This window comes from Phacochoerus africanus, chromosome 16 (genome assembly GCF_016906955.1).
Source record: "Phacochoerus africanus isolate WHEZ1 chromosome 16, ROS_Pafr_v1, whole genome shotgun sequence".
In the NCBI taxonomy this organism is placed as follows: Eukaryota; Metazoa; Chordata; class Mammalia; order Artiodactyla; family Suidae; genus Phacochoerus; species Phacochoerus africanus.
In genome coordinates this window covers 11,115,445-11,136,713 of record NC_062559.1, presented here as the reverse complement: position 1 = coordinate 11,136,713, position 21,269 = coordinate 11,115,445, and the positions used below count along the sequence as shown (strand labels likewise).

General features: G+C 41.4%; 1 protein-coding gene across 4 annotated transcripts in view; it reads left to right on the top strand.

The window, feature by feature from the left end:
- The first annotated feature begins 9,298 nt into the window (after positions 1–9,298).
- The window catches only part of TRIM24 (tripartite motif containing 24), a 96,427-nt gene continuing 84,456 nt past the window's right edge, over positions 9,299–21,269 (top strand). For 2 of the 4 annotated variants that reach the window (XM_047763038.1, XM_047763036.1), the window contains exon 1: positions 9,653–10,031. In XM_047763038.1, the coding sequence (XP_047618994.1) occupies positions 9,668–10,031 (364 nt within the window). In that variant the 5' untranslated portion in view covers positions 9,653–9,667. Of the gene's footprint in view, positions 10,032–21,269 lie in introns of all 4 variants that reach the window. The other 2 variants (XM_047763040.1, XM_047763037.1) reach the window with 2 other exon arrangements.

Here is a 21,269-nt window from a genome sequence, read left to right as displayed (position 1 = left end):
GATTCCTGACACAGGAACTTCTGCACACCTGTGCACAGGGGAAAAAAAAAAAAAAGTGGCTTTATAAATCTATAGATGTCTACATATATTGATGGGTTTCATGGTTTGCTTGAGTTGCTACAACAAACTACCACAGGCTTAACAGGATGGTGTAAAGAATAGAAATTTACTTCTCACAGTTTGGGAGACTGGAAAGTCCAAGATCAAGATTCCAGCCAATTAAGTTTCTGATGAGAGGTGTCTTCCTGGCTTGCAGATGGCCACATTTCTAGGTATTCACAATGGCTTTTCCTTGGTATGTATGCTTGGGGAGATAGAGACAGAGAAAGCAGAGGGTCACAAAAAAGCACTTTTTTTTTCTTTTTTTAGGGATGCACCTGTGGCATATGGAAGTTCCCAGGTTAGAGGTTGAATCAGAGCCACAGCCATAGCAATGCCAGATCTGAGCCGCGTCTGGGACCTAGACCTCAGCTCATAGCAATGCTGGATCCTTAACCCACTGAGCGAAGCCAGGGATCAAACACGCATCCTCATGGATGCTAGTCAGACTCACTTCCACTGAGCCACAATGGGAACTTCCTGGTCTCTACAATTCTATCAGATTAGGATTCTACACTTATGATTTTATTTAACCTTAATTAACTCCTAAAATCCCTGCATTCAAATACAGTCACGTTTGGGGACAGGGCTCCAACGTGTGTACTTGAAGGCAGACACAATTCAGGCCATAGCATTGAATTTAAAAAATTACTAAAATCATAAATCTTGTGATTCCAACTGTTTAAAATTATATAAATGTGGGTGTGTATGTAAAGCTATGTTTACACAGAAAGCTCCCCCAGTGGCAATGAACTCTGTAGGTGGGCTTAGCAAGGCAATGACAGGCATCTTTGGGCTACATTAAGAACCAACTATAGGAGTTCCCTAGTGACTCAGAAGATTAAGGATCTGAAGAATCTGGCATTGTCACTACCATAGTGGAGTTTGATCTCTAGCCCTAGAACTTCTGCATGCCATGAGCATGGCCAAAAAAGAACAAATTATAGAACAGAAAAGCAGGCATAACTAAAAGTAATGATGTCTATTGTCACCATAAAAGCAAACGAAATCTATACAACCAATGAAGATTGGTTTCAAATAAGGAAAATTAAAGTTAAAAAAAACAAAAACAAAAACAGGAGTTCTCATCGTTGCTCAGTGGCTAACGAATCCGACTAGGAACCATGAGGTTTTGGGTTGGATCCCTGGCCTTGCTCAGTGGGTTGAGGATCCAGCGTTGCCATGAGCTGTGGTGTAGGTCGAAGATGAGACTCGGATCTGGTGTTGCTGTGGCTGTGGCGAAGACCAGCAGCTCCAGCTCTGATTAGACCCCTAGCCTGGGAACCTCCATATGCTGCAGGTGCAGCCCTAGAAAAGGCAAAAAGGCAAAACAAACAAACCCAGGGAGTTCCCATTGTGGCTCAGCGGAAACAAATCCACCTAGTATCCATGAGGATGCAGTTCGATCCCCAGACCTCGCTCAGTGGGTCAGGAATCCGGTATTGCCACAAGCTGTGGTGTAGGTCACAGAAGCGCTTTGGATCCCTAGTTGCTGTGGCTGTGGCTGGCAGCTATAGCTCCCATTTGACCCCTAGCCTCCCCTAGCCTGGGAACTTCCACATGCTGTGGGTGCAGCCGTAAAAAGCAATAAACCAAACCAAACCAAACCAAACCAAAAAACCCAATGTGATATTTTTTAAAAACTAGAAATGTGTACAGGAGTTCCCATCATGGCTCAGTGGTTAGCAAACCCTACTAGCATCCGTGAGGATGCAGGTTAGATCCCTGGCCTTGCTTAATGGGTTAAGGATCCGGCATTGCTGTGAGATATGGTGTAGGTCGCAGATGCGTCTTGGATCCTGCTTTGCTGTGGCTGTGGTGTATGCCATCAGCTACAGCTCCAATTGGACTCCTAGCCTGGGAACCTCCATATGCCACAGGTGTGGCCCTAAAAAGACAAAAAGACCCCCCCCCCAAAAAAAAAGAAAGAAAGAAAGACGGACAAAAAGAAATCTGTACAATGAATTCTACTATCAGGTGAAATCTTTCTTTCTTTTTTTCCTTTTTAGGGCGGCACCTGCCTTATGGAGGTTCCCAGGCTAGGGGTCAAATCAAAGCTGGAGCTGTTAGCCACAGCCACAGCTACACAGGATCCTAGCCACATCTGTGACCTACACCACAGCTCATGGCAATAACAGATCCTTAACCCACTGAGTGAGGTCAGGGATCGAACCTGCAACCTCATGGTTACTAATCAGATTCATTTCCACTGTGCCAAAACAGGAACTCCTGAAATAGTTCTTGAAAAGTAGAAATTACTTCTGCCTTTGCTGTGCTTTATATTGAGTTGTTCATGGATAAAGTTTTAAAAAATTATTTCTTAAGATTAAACTGTATCATCTTTTTCAGAGTCCTTTCAGACTGCTGCTTAGATTCAATCACTCATTTCTCACAAAGGGTCATGGATCTCCTCATTCTCCTTACAGTTCCTAGTTGTTCCACTTTGCTTTTCCTTGTCTTGTTATCTGCAATAGTTGTTACTTTTTTCCTTTTATTCAGTTTCCCTTCATTTGTTCCCGTATTATCTTCCTTATTCTTATCCCTTTCTTTTTCTTGGTCTTCTTCTTGACTTACTCTTGATCTATTGAGTTTTTCATTGCTTTTCCCTTCTTTTTCCCTTCTGCAACCTCTAACTTCATAATAAAACTCTATACACAAAAATGGACACATAGATCAGTGGAACAGGATATAAAGTCCAGAAGTAAACCACTGTACTTATGGTCAACTAATCTAAACAAAGGAAGCAAGAAAATACAATGGAGAAAAGAATCTCTTAAATAAGTGGTGCTGGAAAAACTAGACAACTGCAGGTTAAAAAATGAAATTATAACATTTTTAATAACTTATACAAAAAAACCTCAAAATGGATTAAAGACCTAAATCAAAAACTAGATATTAAACAACTCCTAGAGGAAAACATAGGCAGAACACTCTTTGACATAAATTGCAGCAGTAACTTTCTGGATCTGTCTCCTGGAGTAATGAAAATAAAGGCAAAAATAAACAAATAGGATATAATTAAACTTAAAAGCTTTTGCACAGCAAAGGAAGCCATAAACAAAATTAAAAGACAGCCTGCAGACTGGTAGAAAATATTTGCAAATGATGTGACTGGCATAGGAGTAATCTCCAAAATATACTGGCTTATATATCCTAATACAAAAAAAAAAAAAAAAGACCCAATCAAAAAATAAGCAAATAGACATTTCTCCAAAGAAGAAACTGACAGACATATGAAAAGATGCTCGACATAATGAGTTATTAGAGAAGTGCAAATCAAAACCAAAATGAGGTATCACCTCATATCTATCAGAATGGTCGTTATCAAAAAGTCTACAAATAATAACTCCTGGAAGGGGTGTGGAGAAAAGGGAACCCCATCTATCCTGTGTGTGGGAATGTAAATTGGTACAGCCACTATGGAGAACAGTATAGAGGTTCCTTAAAAAGCTAAAAATAAGGAGTTCCTGTCATTGCTCAGCAGGTAATGAACCCGACTAGTATCCATGGGGACATGGGTTTGATCCCTGGCCTTGCTCAGTGGGTTAAGGATCTGGTCTTGCCATGAGCTGTGGAATAGGTTACAGATGCAGCTTGGATCTGGCATTGCTGTGGTTGTGGTGTAGGCCAACAGCTACAGTTCTGACTCGACCCCTAGACTGGGAACCTCAATATGCCACAAGTGCAGCCATAAAAAAAACAAAAAAACAAACAAAACTAAAAATGAGAGTTATCATATGATCCAGCAATCCCACATCTGGGTGTATATCCAGAAAAGATGAAAACTATAATTTGAAAAGATTCATTTACTCCAGTGTTCATAGCAGCATTATATACAATAGCCAAGACATGGAGCAACCTAAGACTTCATGGATAGATGACTGGATAAAGAAGATGTGATACATATGTACAATGGAATATTACTCAGCCATAAAAATAATGAATGAAATAATGCTATTTGTAGCAACATGGATAGACCTAGAGAGATCATCATACTAAGTGAAATAAGTCAGAGAAAGACAAATACCATACACTATCATTTATATGTGGAATCTTAAAAAAAGTTACAAATGAACTTATTTACAAAACAGAAGTATACTCACAGACATAGAAACCAAAGGGAAAATGAAGGGGAGGGATAAATTAGGAGTTTGGGATTAAGAGATACACACTACTATATATAAATAGATAAAAAGGACTTACTATATAGCATAGGGAATTATATTCAATATCTTATAATAACCTATAAAGGAAAAGAATCAAAAAAAGCATATATATAAATATATATATATATATAATGTAACTGAGTCATTTTGCTGTACACCTGAAAGTAATACAGCATTGTAAATCAACAAAAGAAAAAAAAATTAAAAGTGCCCTCACAGAGCAGACAGAGTATTAAAATGTGGAACTTCTCTCTGCCCCTAGGTAGCCCCAGAATAGTTTGCTCAGGTATTGTTCCCAGTTCTTAGGTTGACCCACTCCAATTGCTGAGAAAGGTAGCTAAGTTGACGGGCATCTCATTCATTTTATAGCCCTCTTCATTACTCCTTTCCTTCAAACAAGGGAATAAATATGTCCCTTCTATCACTCTCTAGCCTTTACATGGCTTTTTTCCAACTGCATGTAACATTCTGATAACATTATTTATCTGGAAGAAAAACAGGATTGGGGAAGGGAGGTGTTGAGGGAAGAGGAAAATCACCTGCAAATATCTGCCCTGGACCTTACTTACTCTTCTGCAGATGGTTCACAAGAGCAAAATATTTGAGGAAAGGAGCTATAATTGAGGCAAACATAGGAAAGGAATAGAGGATGAGAGGACTAAAGCAAGAGGAAGCAAGTTCTAGATTTTTGGCTCTCATGAAATTTGTGAGATATTAAAGGAATACAGAAGAGTAGAAATGGTTCTTAGCCTCAAGGAGTTATAATCTAGTAGGAGAATTAATATGCTTTTTGTTTTGGGTGTCCCCAAGACCACCCTTAGGTTTTTGATTTGCTAGAAGGACTCACAAATTTCAGGAAGCTTCTTTACTCCCAGTTACAGTTTATTACAGTAGAAGGACACAGATTGGAATCAGCGAAAGTGAAAGGTGCATAGGCAAAGTCCTGGAGAAACCAGGAGCAAGATTCCAGTTGTCCTTTCCTAGTGTAGTCCCACATTCAGCCTTAATTCTCCCAACAGCAATGTAATAACAATAAAGGTTGCTCACCTGGGAAATTCCCCCAAGACCTGATAGCCAGGATTTTAATTGAGGGTTAGTTGCAAAGGTATGCTGCACCTGTGACTTCTTCCTCTCTAGCCCCTCACCAGTCAAATTGACACAGCCTGGCCCAGGGCCTTGGGTATGCCAAAACTGGTGTTTGCTTTGTTCGTGTGAACTATTAGATCAAACCGACAATGTGAGAAGTTACCATTGTGGCTCAATGGTAATGAACCCGACTAGTATCCAAGAGGACTCGGGTTCGACCCCTAATCCCACTCAGTGGGTTAAGGATCCAGTGTTGCTGTGAGCTGTGGTGTAGGTTGCAGATGTGGCTCAGATCCCAAGAGTTGCTGTGGCTGTGGTATAGGCTGGCAGCTGTAGCTCTGATTTGACCCCTAGCCTGGGAATTTCCTTATGCTGAGTGTGCAGCTCTAAAAACAAACCAAAAACAACAACAACAACAAAAAACCTGACAGAGTGTGGCCCAAAGATTCTCTCACTAGATAGGATAAAGGTTTAGCGGTCATCTCCCAGGAGTTATTCAAGGATCAGTTCTCTCTTTGGAATGTGTGGGGCTGTGTAACCCACCTTTATTGAGTTAACCCTTTCGCCTTCCCAAGTGGTATGTACACTATAAACATTTTTTTAAATAACTGAAATTAAAAATTTTCTGATGACATAAACTAAATCTAGTCATATTCTCAGTTACTTTTGGTTTTGTTTCCATTTTGGTTTTGGTCATTTCGGGTTTTAAGTAAGTTAATGCAGTATTCATTTTCCCTTCTGTCTACAGCCAGTTTGAAGATCTAAAGGTGTAATAGGGCAATGGCATATGTGGGAGAGACCTGGATCCTTGGGCATCCTTGGTTTATGGTGGCATGCACAGAATGGACCTTGCCTCCATCAGTTCTCTACTCCTGGCCTCTCTGTGGAAGTCACTGGCATAATCCAGGACAGTCTTTGGTCCCTGGACACTGTATCCTCCTTGTCCTAACATTGAAGCCTCAACTCATCTAAGCCTCTGGTCTACTACTGAAGGTACAGCTATTTATTCCTTGTTCCTCTAAAGGTACAGGAGATTAAGAGAAGGGGTTATGTCCAACCCTTCTTGTCCAAACCTGTGTCACAACCTCTGTGAGAGTCCTACTCAAAGATGTTTTTGTTAAACTTCCCTGGAAATTCAAGAATTTCTATCCAGGGAGTTGTCTGATGGTCTAGCAGGGTTAAGGCACCTGTGTTCTCACCACTGTGGCTCTGGTTGCCTCTGTGTGGCGCAGGTTTAGTCCCTGGTCCAGGAACTTCCAAATACTGCCTGTGTGGCAAAAAAGAAAAAAATTTAAGAGAGAGAGAGCGCCTGAAATAAATGTTGCAACTCATTAAAAAAAAAAAAAAAAAACGAATTTCCATTAATTGCTACCTTTGAAGGGGTGGAAAGGAGGAATCTTCACGAGCGTCTAATGATCCTTCTCTCCTTGCAGACTCTCTTCTTTTCTAGCACAGGCAAACCAGAGTTCCTCTCTCACAGGTGGTGGTAGAGGTGGTGCTGGGGTAGTTTAGAAAATAACAAGTCATCCCGAGTTTCCATTGTGGCCCAGTGGTTAACGAATCTGACTAGGAACCATGAGGTTGTGGGTTCGATCCCTGGCCTTGCTTAGTGGGTTAAGGATCCAGTGTTGATGTGAGCTGTGGTGTAGGTCGCAGATGTGGCTCAGATCTGGCGTTGCTGTGGCTCTGGCATAGGCCGGTGGCTACAGCTCCGATTCAACCCCTAGCCTGGGAACCTCCATATGCCGCGGGAAGTGGCCCTAGAAAAGGAAGAAAAAAAAGAAAATAGCAAGTCATCCGATGAGGCTGTCGCTTAGAATGAGAATGGGAAAGAGGTGACCAGGGCAGGAAGATCAGATAGGGGTATCAGACAGGGATGAAATTGGGGAGAGTCTTGGATGCAGTGGGAGCCATAGTAATTATAGAAAAGGAGAGGGATAGAGAAAGCTGTAATTAAGGAAGAATTATCTAAAATAGTCGATCTCTGTGAAGTATTTTTGCAATATACTTGGGAGGATGATATCTAGGTAAGATAATCACATGATTAAAAAGACTTCAACATTTTCATTTTCTGGACTTAAAAAAACCCAGAAGCCATATATATTTGAACAAAGTAAAACATATGATTGTTTTAATTACCTGAGACTAGGAAATCTAAGAATATGGAAGATAGTTTTCTTTGAAACTGGATTATCCATGATGATTTGAGAAACTAAACTAGTAGGTTGTATCAGATTGCACAGCATTCTTTCAAAACAAGGCTCTCAATTTACCTCTCTTTTCTTCACCACCATCATCTGAGGGACTAAAAGGCACTTGTCTCTTAGTCTGCTTGAATCCTGTATACCACCTCTGTAATGAAATATTAACACATTAAAAGCACTAGTTTATAACACAGAATTTGCTTTCCTATTACATGAAGATTTTCAAAGTACAGCTACCATAACAGGGTACAGAGCGAAGGGCATTTCAAAACAAAGGGAAAAGCTTGTGCAAAGTGGGTAAGAGTTAAAATTGCTAGAGCGTAAAGTATGAGGGTGGTGGGAACTTCAGCTTGAGAGGTGTATAGGGATGAAATCGTTGAGGGATAATAAGTGGGTTAAGAAATTTGTTTCTTTAAGGGTGGTCCTGGACCAGCCACATCACAATCAGGAGATCCTGCTAAAACTGAATCTGGGGAGGGGCTCAAGAACCAGGCGATTTTTATGCAAACTAAGGTTTAAGAAACAACTATACAAGATAAATAGCCCTTGAATGTCATTAAGAATGAAAATGACACTCTGGAAGCCGGTGGAGATTGGATTTAAGAATCTAGGAAAGGAATATTTTGGGAAAGGTAAGGTCATGAGGTCGAGAGCTGAGTTGCCTAGAGTTTGCTCTCCCCCATTGTCATCGCTTCTTCCAGGATCATTTCAATTTTAACAAAGCCTTTTCTGACCCCATCCCACTCTCAAAGATTTAGCATCACTTCATGTGTTCCTAAAAAATGGCACTTCCATATAATTTTTTTCCCATAATTGTGTTCAAAAGCTTTGTTTCTCCCACCCTGTTTCTATACTTCAAAATCCTTAAAAGCTTAGCCACTTTAGAGTGAAAAATCTGTGCGACTTCTAAAATACGTGTGTGTGTGTGTGTGTGTGTGTGTGTGTGTTGGGAGGGAGAGCTTCGGGTGGGTGGCTGGAAAAGAATATTTTAGAATTATTTGGACATTAGTATTAACATTTATTTTTATTCCTTGTAATAAAAAAAACCACTTTTGAACAGTCTTTATGTATTAATTCCTTGGAGAATAAACCATGTTTATTCACTTGAAAAGCAAATCACTGACTTTAAAAATTAATTTCACCTTTTTCATTGGGGAAATCCTTTAAAATTTCCCGACTTGCAAGAGAACTTCCCCTCTTAACAATTCATGCTCATAATGCATCATACTCAATTCATGTGGCAAAATGTATGCTGCCTGGACAATATCTTTTTTACGCAACATTTTTCCATTTTTAAAATTTTTTCCTTGTTTGCTCTTCACAACCTCCACTTCGACTCTCCCAACATATTTACTTCCCCTACAGGAGCCCATCTTCAGTAGCAGAACGGGAGTTTTCGAAGCAGTTACTTAATTAAAAGCGTCGGTAGACAAAGTGAAGCTCCGCCCCATAGGTGGGGCTAACACAGGCGGACCGAATTAGGTGGTTGATCGTTAACAAATGAGCCCTTAATCTTTTCAGAGGAGCTAAACACACACAAAGGCCCAATCAGAGGCCGTGGTTCCAGGAGTTGGGGGGAGGGGCTGGGCAAGAGCCCTCCCACCTCCTAGCCTCCCGCCGCGGCTGTCGGAGCCTCGCGGGCTTGGGAAGGCCCCGCCCCCCGGCCAGGCGCGGCGGCTATTGGGCGGCGCGCTGCTCGCCGACGTCTCGGTTGCTGGGAGAGGGTGGGAGGGGGCGGGGCCTGAGGTGGGCCAGGGGGCCCGAAAGAAAGGCGGGGAGGCGAGGGCGGGCTGGGCGGATTCGACGAGCGCCGCGGCGGTTGGCGAAGCGGATGGGGCGCAGCCTCCCCGGTGCGAGGAGCAGTCCCCGCTGACAGATCCCCTTCTTCCGGCCGCGCCACCCGGGAGGCGGATCCCTGGGGCCTGAGGAGGCTTCCTTGGCCCGGGCCTCCCTCCCTCCCTCCCTCTCCTGCGGGTCACCCTAGCGGCCTGGGAGGAGGAGGAGGAGGAGGAGGCGGTGGAGGAGGAGGTCGTCGGGGGCGGTGGGCAGAGACCGCGCTCCTCCTTTCCCGGCGGCGGCGGCGGCGGCGGCGGCGGCGGCGGGGGCAGGACAATGGAGGTGGCTGTGGAGAAGGCGGCGACGGCGGCCGCAGCGGCTTCGGTGGCGGCCGCCGGGGGGCCCTCGGCTGCGCCGAGCGGGGAGAACGAGGCCGAGAGTCGGCAGGGCCCCGACTCGGAGCGCGGAAGCGAGGCGGCCCGGCTCAACCTGTTGGACACTTGCGCCGTGTGCCACCAGAACATCCAGAGCCGGGCGCCCAAGCTGCTGCCCTGCCTGCACTCGTTCTGCCAGCGCTGTCTGCCCGCGCCCCAGCGCTACCTCATGCTGCCCGCGCCCATGCTGGGCTCCGGCGAGACCCCGCCACCGGTCCCCGCCCCCGGCTCGCCGGTCAGCGGCTCCTCGCCGTTCGCTACCCAAGGTGAGAGCCGGCCGCGGAGGCGGGGGGCTGGGGAACGCGGGGAGGGACCCCGGGAGGCCGGCGCCCCGGTGCGTCGCGGCGACCCGCTGTCATGTCGCCGCCGCTCGGGGTGCGCGGCGGGGGAGGGGCGGAGAGGGTCTGTGCTGGCGGCGGTGACATGGAGGGCCCGCGCGCTCTGCGGCGTGCCGCGCGCCCCGTGAGCAACTTCCACCGGCGCCGCGGACTCTAGCGCTGCTGCTGCTTCTGCTGCTCCTGCTCCCCAGCTTTCTCCTCCCGGGGTGCCTGGCTGGTGCGACCCGCACTTTTGAAAACCCCTGTCGGAGTCTGCTGCAGACTGTTTGTCGGGTCCCTTGCCGACTGCATCTAGTTAACTGCTACCCTTGGCCTCCCCAAAGCTTTGTCCAGGTCCATATGATCCTAATCATCTCGTATATAGCCACGTTATTTGAGCCGGAGGGGGGAAAGGAAGGGATGAAGATGAAGTGATAGTGACTTTCTTTGATGATTGATTACACATCGGATGCCGTCTATTTTTTGTCTTGAATGTTTTGGGTTATTTTCCTTAACGAGCCCCCAATTCTCTCGTCTCTGATGGGGACAAAGGAACTGAGAGACGATGTTTTGTTGTCCTCTGTCGGAGATTTTATTTTAAGAGAGTAAATGGTAAAGAGAAATAGAACAAAGTGATTTGGGGTGCAGTATTTTCTTGTATTTTGTAGACAGCACCTGGAAATGTTGAAGTTACTGTTCTCTTTGTGGTGTTTGTTACTGTATAATGAGACTTTTGACAGGTAGCTCCCATTGCTAGCATGAACACTTTAAGTACAGTAAATTGTTTCTAGCAGAGTAATTGAGGTTTTTAAATGTTCATGTTGCAAATATTTGAGCCCTTCCTTTTAAAAAATACAAGGTAACTAATTCATTTTTAATATATACTGCCTTTTTAAAAGTGACTAGTTTATTTAATTCGAGATAAAAAGCTAATAAGTAATTGAGCTAGGTCAAAGAACATATGAAATTGATGCCTAAAATAGATTTTAGTGTTAGACTTTTGATTTAATTATTTGTTAGGAAAAGAATCTAGTTTGAGGAAGACAGTTTTCCGTGGGTCTTGCTAGGGGAGGTACTGACTCCCCTTTGTTTCTGTTTTTAAAGGATGCTTGTAGAAGGAACAGCCTTGGAAGATGGAGAAAAATGTCTTTTACCAGAGCAAAGAGCAGGCATGCATATGGTCCAGTATAATAAAAAAAAATGTCTCCTTTTGTAGTAAAAGGCAGGCATGCTTATTGCCCATCATAAAAGATGAGGGTTCCCTAAGCTTAGGTTTCCTCTCTTGAACACAACCTATTGTGGGTGCACATGTTACCTGGCCCTCTTCACCTTACCAGGTGGGAACTGTTGCTGTGGGAACCAGTGCAGGAACCTTGACACTTTGGCTTATTACTGAAAGTAATTAACTGCCCTTTGTCTCTGACCCAGGAGTCTTGTGTCTTCTACCAGCATGGATGGGAAACTACTTTGTTAGCTTGCAAGTAGGGTAAAACTGTCAGATCCTTCACACTAGTTTGCTCTGACATGGCCCACATGTTGGAAAGATAGTACAGGTGAAACTTAAATTTTAATTGTGTGTGTTTGTTTTTATGGCAGCATATGGAATTTTCCAGGGTAGGGGTTAAATGGAGGCTGCAGCTGTGACCTTTGCCACAGCTTGCAGCAATATCAGATCCTTAACCCACAGAGGGAGGCCAGGGATTGAATCTGCATCCTCACGGAGACAACAACAGGGACTGAATCTGCTGACCCAAAATGGGAACTCCTTAGATTTTAGTTCTTAATTTTTAGACATTTTAAAAGGTTTCTTTTATTTGTGTTTTAGCTGTTTAAACAGGCCAGTATCTGATTAGGATCTGAATTTTGCATAATTCTAGAATTAAGATTTATCATGTTCCAGGCCATGACTTTAAGATGTGAATGCATGAGAACACGGGTAATAAGAACTCTCTGATCATCAATTCTGAGGCAAGTTTGCAATTCTAGAGTTCTCAAAATGTTCCAGTCTCTAGATATTTTTATTTTTGGGTTTGCTTAGTGAGTAAGAGTTCTGGAAAGCACTTCTAATAAAGTTTGGGTTCTCGTCATTCAATTAAAAATGCCATCCTGAGACTTAATGACTTGGGTGTTTTTTCTCTTCCTCTCTCTTTGCAAACATTGTAATACTAGCTGTAGCCAAAGTTTAGACAGTATATTTCAGAACTGCATTTGTCCCTTGGAACAAGAATTTGAACTGCAAAGGTGCACTTCTGCACAGATTACTTTCAGTAGTAAATACTGCAGTAGTTTTGCCGTGGTTGAATCCCAAGAGGTGGAACTGGCGATAGGAAGTTATATTCAAGTTTTCAGCTGTGGAAAAGTTGGCGTTCCTAACCCCCCGACTTGTTCAAGGATCAATTGTAAAAAAAAATAAGAGTTCGTTTGATTATCTTTGTTCTTCATTCTCCTGATGAACTCATGGGTATGGGCGGCATAGGTCAAACTACAGTACCTTCAGGAGTTAAGTAATTAGGAAAGAGACCTGTTGAGCCTGGGATAAAATAATGGGGAATGGTGGAGATGGAAAGGAAAGGGGGCAGCCTCTGCTTAGCTCCAGTATATTGTTGAGTGATGGTGCAGGGCCAGGGGTGGAGGAGCTTTTTAGTTTTAACAAGGAGTCTAAAGTCTGGATTTTGTATAGAATTTCTCTAGTATTAGGTATTGGCATGTGATTAAAAATACATGCATAATATAGACCCATTTAGTAGGCCAAACAAACTTTTTTTAAACTATTTATGTTGCACTTAAACTTTTTCAGGTATGGGTTTTCAAACTTTAGCTCTTCTGGCATCACCTGGTAAACTTGTTAAAAATCTAGATTTCTAGGCCTCTCCCTAGAGAACCCAATTTGTCACAGTTTTAGAGTTCTGGAGTATAATCTTAATCCCTAGTGTTTTTTCTTTTTTCTTTTTTTTTAGTTTAAGCAGTATCACATTCCAATGTACAACTGATCAAACCTCCTTGAATACTTTAGAAAATTAAGACCAAAATTCAAGGTATAGTGTTCTCGGCACCATTAGACCCAGTTTTTATCCCTTTTAAATACTTTGTGGTACTCCCTTTGTTATCCTAAATGAACTTTGTATAAATTTAAGTCCTTTCTAGAACACCTTTTTTTTTTTTTTACGGAAATTATATATTATTCTTTGTTTTAAAAAAGAAACAAAGCTAATTTATAACAACAACAACAAAAATCTTTATAAATGCTTAGACACAATTACACTAGCCACCAAGCCTCCATTGAGAACATTGGTTTAAACTGTCATTTTGTACGTCTACCAGTTGGTAGGAATGAAGGTGCATGACCACAGGCTAAAGTTGGTTGACTAAGTAGTTCTGACTGTCCTTTTCTTAATATGCAGTTAAGTCCAGGAAAGAGGGAAGAGTTTAGGAAACATTTTCTTTAGGTGTAAAGTGGTACATGAAGTCAAGAGACAGACTGATCTTGGAGAAATGTTACAATGTTGTGCAATGTTTTGTGGTGTGGATGTACTGTTCAGCAGAGTAGCAAACTCTAAGAGCTATTTTTAAAGAATACTGAGAGCATACTTGGAAAGAGGTCACATTAGTTGTCCAGGGGAGAGTAAAACATAAGGCCATCAGTTGTCTTTGTTTGCTTTGTTTGTTTGTCTAAGGGCTGTACCTGTGGCATATGGAAGTTCCCAAGCTAGGGGCTGAATCTGAGCTGCAGCAGGGCCAGATCCAAGCTGCCTTTGTGTCACTTACACTGCAGCTCAAGGCAATGCAGGATCAGGGCCAGGGATTGAACCCATATCTGCTTGGATACTAGTTGTGTTATCCCTGAGCTGCAACAGGAACTCCTTTTTTTTTTTTTTTTTTTTTTAAACTCGCAGTTTATAAGATGTGACTATCAATTCTGGGAGCTGATTTATTTTGGTTATTGGCAAAAAAGTATTAATCACCTTATGACTACAAGGTGTAATGACTAAAGATTAATAGTATGTTCCCAGGGATCCAATGATCCAAGCTGGGTCTGCGCCCTACACCATATCTCAGGGCCACGCCGGATCCTTAACCCATTGAGTGAGGCCAGGGATCAAACCTGCGTCCACATGGATGCTAGTCCAGTTCCTTAACTGCTGAACCACACCAGGAACTCCCATCTAGTGTCACTTTTATACACATAACCAAAGTGAGAGTTTTAACTAGAGAACCTCCCCTGCCCAGGAGGCAGCTAGTGCCCGACAGCTGCTTTGCTTGCCCCATACCATCCTTCCTGTCATCTTGTAGTGACTGTGTGCCTTATGTCCTTGCTAGCAGCTCTGCTAGCCTTGCTCCAAGCATTGCTTATCAGTTTCGTTTTTTCCTAATCTTGTTTACTCAGCTTCTTAGGCATGAATGTTGTCCAAGGTGGCGAAAGGAAGGGGGGGTGGGGGACCCAACTGCTTGCTGGGGGAACAACAAGACCGGGAAGCTTGTATTGTATAAAAGCTACCCAGAGCAAAGACCTGGAGGCGGACTCCTCCAAGTATGCTGAATAAACCTAGTCCCTTGTCTCTCTCCGCTGCCAGGGTTTTTTATTGTTGCAAAAGCAACAATACAGTTCTCTATATAAGTTCACCTGTTGATGGAAATTACTATTAATTTCAGTTTGGGGCTGATATGAATAAAACTGTTATAAATATTTATAGACAAGTCTTTACCTGACTGTTTTCGTTTCCTTGGGTAAATACTTAGAATTGGAAATCCTTTGTTTGCATCATAAATGTGATTTTTACCTGGGTTTTTTCCATTTTGCATTCCCTCTAGCAGTGGGTAAGAGTTCCAACTGTTTCTCATCCTCACCTACTTGGTTAGTGTTAGTCTTTGATTTTAGCCATTTTAATATGCTTGAAGGAGAATCTCATAGTTTTAATTTTCATTTCCCTGATGAATAATAATGTACTTTGGCTATTGTTAACATATTTTTGGTAAAATTTCAGCTTAAGGCTTTTGTAGTTTTGAAAAATAAGGTGGTTTGGCCTAAAAGTTGTTTATGTATATCAGGTCTCTTGGCCCTTGTTGCATACATATATTGCAGGTATTTTTCCACTCCTTTTGCTTGTCTGTTTATTTTCTTATTGATGGTGTCTCTAAAGGCTGAAGTTTAACATTTTGGTTGTATGGTTTATAAGTTCTTTTTCTTTTACAGTTAAGTGATTTTTGTGTTTTAACAATTCTGGGACTACTCCAAGCTTATTAAGACTTTTCTCCTGTCTTTTCTTTCAGGACTTTTATAGTTTTAGCTTTTATATTTAGATCTGTAATATAGTTTGAGTAATTTTTGTGTGAGGTAAGGGTGAAGTTCAAAACTATATGTTAAAACTATATGTTAAAGCACCATTTATTGGGGAAAGAGTACTGTCCAAATTATATTACTTTGGCATTTTTGTAAAAAGTTGAACTGTATGTATAGTCCCATTTCTATGTTCTGTTCTATTGATCTATCCATTCAGTACTAATAATTTTTTTTTATTATAGCTTTTTAAGCAAATTTTGAAATTTGACAGTTTTGTTCTTTTTCAAAATTGTTTTGGCTCTTTAAAGTCATCGCATTTATTTAAAAGTTTTGGAATTGGTTTATCATTTTCTATACCAAAATCTGCTATAAACTTGATTGGAATTGCATTGAATCTAGATAGCAATTTGGGGAGATTGATCCTAAAGATATGACTGTTCCTAGCCATGAACATGTTTTATTTCCCATTTAGTTTTAGTTCTTTAATTTCTTTTAGTACACTTATTGTAGTGGTCTTGCACAATTTTTGTGAAGGTTATTCTAAAATATTTTATGATAATGTTCTTTCACAGTATTGAAAGTGAGGATGTTTAAAATTTTTCATTTCCATTTAATTGTTGCTAGTATATTGAAATACAGTTGGGTTTTGTATATTGATTGTATTCTGTTATCTTGCTAAATTCAGTTATTAAATCTAGCAGTTTTTGATAGATTGCTTAGGATTTTCTACGTAGACTATCATGTTGCTATGCAGTTTTACTTTTCTCTTCATCCTTTATAATTTATGATGTTTTCCTCCCTGATTGTATGTACTAGCTAGGACTTCCAGTACCGTGTTGAATAGAGGTTTGAATTTCAGTATTAAATGAAAGATGGTGTCCTTTTTTCTTATTCTTGATCTTAAAACTTTCCTTCACTCACCTTTAATAGGTTAGCTCTGTGTTTTTTCTTATAAATGCCCATTATCAAGATTAAGAGGTTGCCTTTTATTCCAAGTGTACTGAGGGTTTTTATCATGAATGAATGATGAATTTGGTCAAATGCATTTTCTATATATATTAAAATGGTGATAAAGTTTTCCCCTTTTTTCCCCTGTTAATGTGGTGAATTACATTGATTTTTTTAGATATTAAACCAATCTGGCATTCTTGGGATGTACCCCACTTGTCATGATACATTATCCTTTCTTTGCACTTCTGAATTTGAATTGCTAGTATTTTAAGGATTTTTTTTTTCTTTTCTTTTATGTTCAGGAGTGGTATGGTTTGCTTGTGTTTTTATCTGATTTTGGTATCAAGGTAACACTGACCTCAAAATGTGGTGTGAGGCCTTCTGTTTTCTGGCAGAGTTTCTGTAAAATTAGTATAGTATTTAATTTTTCCTTAAACATTTAACAGAACTCACCAGTGACTCCATCTGAGCTTGGAGTTTTCTTTAATGGGAAGGTTTCTGATTAAGAATGGAGTATCTTGAATAGACACCATTGAATAGGGCTGTTTAGATTTTCTATTTCTTTTCAAATCCATTTTGGTAAATAGAAGAAAATTAAATGTTTCAGCTAGTTGGTGCATTTATTGACATGAATTTGTTCACAACATTCCCTTATCCTTTTAATGTTTCAGAAGCTAAATGATCTCCCCTCTTCTTTTCTTTGTGTAATTCATGTTTACTCTTTTCCTTGGTTACTAATACTAAGGCTTATCAACAAACTTTTGGCTTTGTTAATTTTATTTATTGTTTGTCTTTACTTTAAAGATATAATCTTTTTCTCTAAGCATGTGTTAGCCACCTCAAACAATTTTCTGTTGTTTTTATTAACATTCCCTTAAAAAGTTTTAAAATTTCTCTTGTGATTTCCTCTATGACCAAAGGGTTGCTTAGAAATATGTTAATTTATAGGTAAATTGGGGATTTTCTAGGTAACCTATTTCATTGTAGTTTAAAAAAAAAATGCCTATGAGATTGACATTTTTGAAGTTTTTTAAGACATTCTATGTTCTAGCATATCATTTATTTTGGTGAATGTGCACTTGAATTTATATTCTACAGTTAGGAGTAGTGTTTTATAAATTTGAATTAGGTCAAGTTGGTTGATAGTGCTGTAAAAAATTATATTCTTACTGATTTTTGTTGTTTTTTGGTTAGGTTTTTTTGTTTCTGTCTGCTTGTTCTATTAGTTAGGGAAAGACGAATGTTAAAATCTCCAATCATGATTGCTGACTTCTCTCTTTATTCTTTTAATCCAGTTTCTCGTATAGGTATTTTGAAGTGTTAACTGATGAATTGCTTGCCCTTTTTAACACTCTGAAGTGTTCTTCTTTATCTTTCATGATACTGTCTTATGAAGTCTACACTGCCTTGTGTTCATGTAGCTACCCATTTTCTTTTTTTTTTTGTCTTTTTACCTATCTCTTGGGCTGCTTCCGCGGCATATGGAGGTTCCCAGGCTAGGGGTCTAATCGGAGCTGTAGCCACCGGCCTACACCAGAGCCACAGCAACGCGGGATCCAAGCCGCGTCTGCAACCTACACCAGAGCTCACGGCAACGCTGGATCGTTAACCCACTGAGCAAGGGCAGGGACCGAACCCGCAACCTCATGGCTCCTAGTCGAATTCGTTAACCACTGCGCCACGACGGGAACTCCTAGCTACCCATTTTCTTATTTTCATGTATAAATGGTTTGATTTCCACTTCTTACTTTTAACATTTATATTTAAAGTCTATCTCTTGTAGGTAGTATAAGGTCGTGGTTGTATCTTTTTTTATCCAAGTTGTAAAATTTTTCTTTTAATTGTTTACGTTTTTAATTAATTCACATTTTAAGTAATTATGAGTATGGTCCAGTTTAAGACTGCCATCTTTTCATTTGTTCTCTCTTTGTTCCTGCTGGGCCTCTAGTATTTTGGCTCTTCTCTCAATCCCTCAGCAGCTGCAGTCTGGTAAAGGTGCTTAAGTCTCACTTTGCACATGTGTGGTAACTGTCAGCCAAGGATTTGGAGGAACCCTATAGACCACTGGCACCCTTCCTCTCTGCAGCTCCCTTCTCCCCAGTGCATATCTGTTTCACAGCCCCAGATTCTCCTCTGGCTCCTAAGCTGTGTTCTGCTGAGGTTCTCCTTGCACCACAGTCAGGAACTAGTTTCCTAGGAGAGAATCAAGGTGTTTCATTATAGGGACTCACTTCCTAAGTTTCCCTTTTTTCAGGCATCCCTGGCTTGCATTTCTCTTGTCCAGTGCCTAAAAGCAGTTACCCTCATATGTCCTTCCAAGTTACATATAGTAGTTTATGTCCGGCAGGCTTCTCTTGGTACTAGTTACACTGTCCTGGTGGAAAGTTGATGTCAGAAAGTCATTTTTCAATCACATGGCACCTTTTTCATATATTCGGGTATGGGTAATTAGCCAGCTTTGTTCCCTTAATTTTTCTTAGCAACCACATCAATTTAAATCTTCCTCTAACCTTGACCTCTTTATCAGATTTTACTTTTGCATTTTCAAGTACATGCTGGACCCGTAGTTTCCAGAATGGGGTATGTGCCACATTATGAGATAAAATGTAATCTGTTGAAGTGAGAGAACACATTAGAACTTCTTTGCATAAATTAAACTCCAAAGTACTTGATGCGTAGATTGTCATTGCCCATAATGTCTATGAAGTACCCCGGGGAAGGAGTCAGGGCTGCTGCAAGTCCAGTAGGTACCTTCGTGTGAGTTAGAAATAAGCACCCTCTTGGCATGTATAGCACCAAAGGAATACATGGATTAGCAAATGGAGTGCATCCAATCCTCGTCTGCCCTCTTAAATTAGGCAGTCCCTGGGCTCTATCTGAATGCGTCTCCCCTCACTTGCCCATCCAGCTTAATTGTGCTGTGAGAGCCCTGGCAGAGTGGAACCTAGCACTTCCTTCATAAAAGGAAACCACCAACAAAACAAAACAACAACAACCATATACAGCTGCCCTGGAGGTGATGGGATTTTTATACTGAGACAGTATTGTGTGTTTTTTTCCTTCCACAAATGGTAGCACAGTTTACATGCGCTTTTTTTTTTTTTTTTACAAGGGCTGCACTCATGACACATGGAGGTTCCCAGGCTAGGGGTCTCATCCGAGCTGCAGCCGCCGGCCTACACCAGAGCCACAGGAACATGAGTTCCGAGCTGTGTCTGCAACCTACACCACGGCTCACAGCAATGCTGGGTCCCTAACCCACTGAGCGAGATCGGGATCCAACCCACAACCTCAAGGTTCCTAGTCAGATTCATTTCTGCTGTGCCACGATGGGAACTCCTTACATGTGCTTTTTCAATAAGTTTATGGACTTTGACATCTGTGGGTTTTTTTGTTTTTTTGGGTTTTCTGTTTTTTCCTTTTTAGGGCTGCACATGTGGTCGAATCAGAACTGTAGCTTCTGGCCTATGTCACAGCCACGGTAATGCCAGATCTGAGCCACATCTGCCGCCTATGCCACAGCTCATGGCAACGCTGGATCCTTGACCCACTGAGTGAGGCCAGGGATAGAACCAACATCCTCTTGGATGCTAGTTGGATTCATTACCGCTGAGTTACACAACGGGGAACTCCTTGCATCTGTTTTTAATTAAAATGACTTGTCAGAAGGCTGATGATCATGGTAGGCCATTACCAGGATCCTACCATAAAACCCTCTAATGTCCATTCCCTGGGAACTCCCACATGGATGCCACTCAAAAAAGCCCCTCGATTTCAGCAGTTTGTAAAGTCCCTAAAATTGTAGGATGTAGGGCACATGTAATAGCCATAAAAGGTTATCCCCCCCCCCAACACCTATGATCAGTTAAGCTATGACAAAGTAGGCAAGAATATACAGTGGAGAAAAGACGGTCTTTTCGGTAAGTGTTGGGAAAACTGGACAGTTATGTGTAAAAGAATGAAATTAGAACGTTCTCTAACAAGAATAAACTCAAAATGGATTAAAGACCTAAATGGAAGACTGGATACTATAAAACTCCTAGGGGAAAGCAGAGCACTCTTTGACATAAATCGCAGCAATATTTTTTCTGGATCCATCTCCTAGAGTAATGGAAATAAAAGCAAAAATAAACAAATGGGATCTAATTAAACTTAAAAGCTTTTGCGCAGCAAAGGAAGCCATAAAAGACAACCTACGGAATGGGAGAAAGTATTTGCAAGTGACATGACTGGCAAGGGATTAATCTCCAAAATATATAAATAGCTCATGCAGCTCAATATCAGAAAAAACAACCAACCAATGAAAAAATGCGAAGACCTAAATAGACGTTTCTCCAAAGAAGATACACAGATGTCTTCATAGAAGACCTACAGAGAAGGCCAACAAACAAGTACATGAAAAGATGCCCAACATTACTAATTACAAGAGAAATGCAAATCCAAACCACAATGAGGTACTATCAGTTCACACTGGTCAGAATGGGCATCGTCAAGAAGCCTATAGAGAAGTTCCTGTGTGGCTCAGCAGTAACGTACTGGACTAATAGCCATAAGGATGCAAGTTGGACCCTGACCTCGATCAGTGGGTTAAGGATCTGGCATTACTGTGAGCTCTTTGGTATAGGTTGCAGATAGCACTCAGACCTGGTGTGCTGTGGCTGTGGCATCGACTGGCAGCTACAGCTCTGATTCAGCCCTTAGCTTGGGAACTTCCATATGCCCTGGGTGCAGCCCTGAAGAGACAGACAGAAAGAAAAGATGTCTGTAAATAATAAATGCTGGAGAGAGTGTAGAGAAAAAGGAATTCTTGGATCCTGTTGGTAGGAATGTAAATTGGCACAGCCACTCTGCAGAACAGTATTGAGGTTCCTTAAATAACTAAGAGTGATTATATCATCCAGCAGTCCCACTCCTGGGCATATACCCAGAAGACAAAAACTCTAATATGAAAAGATGCA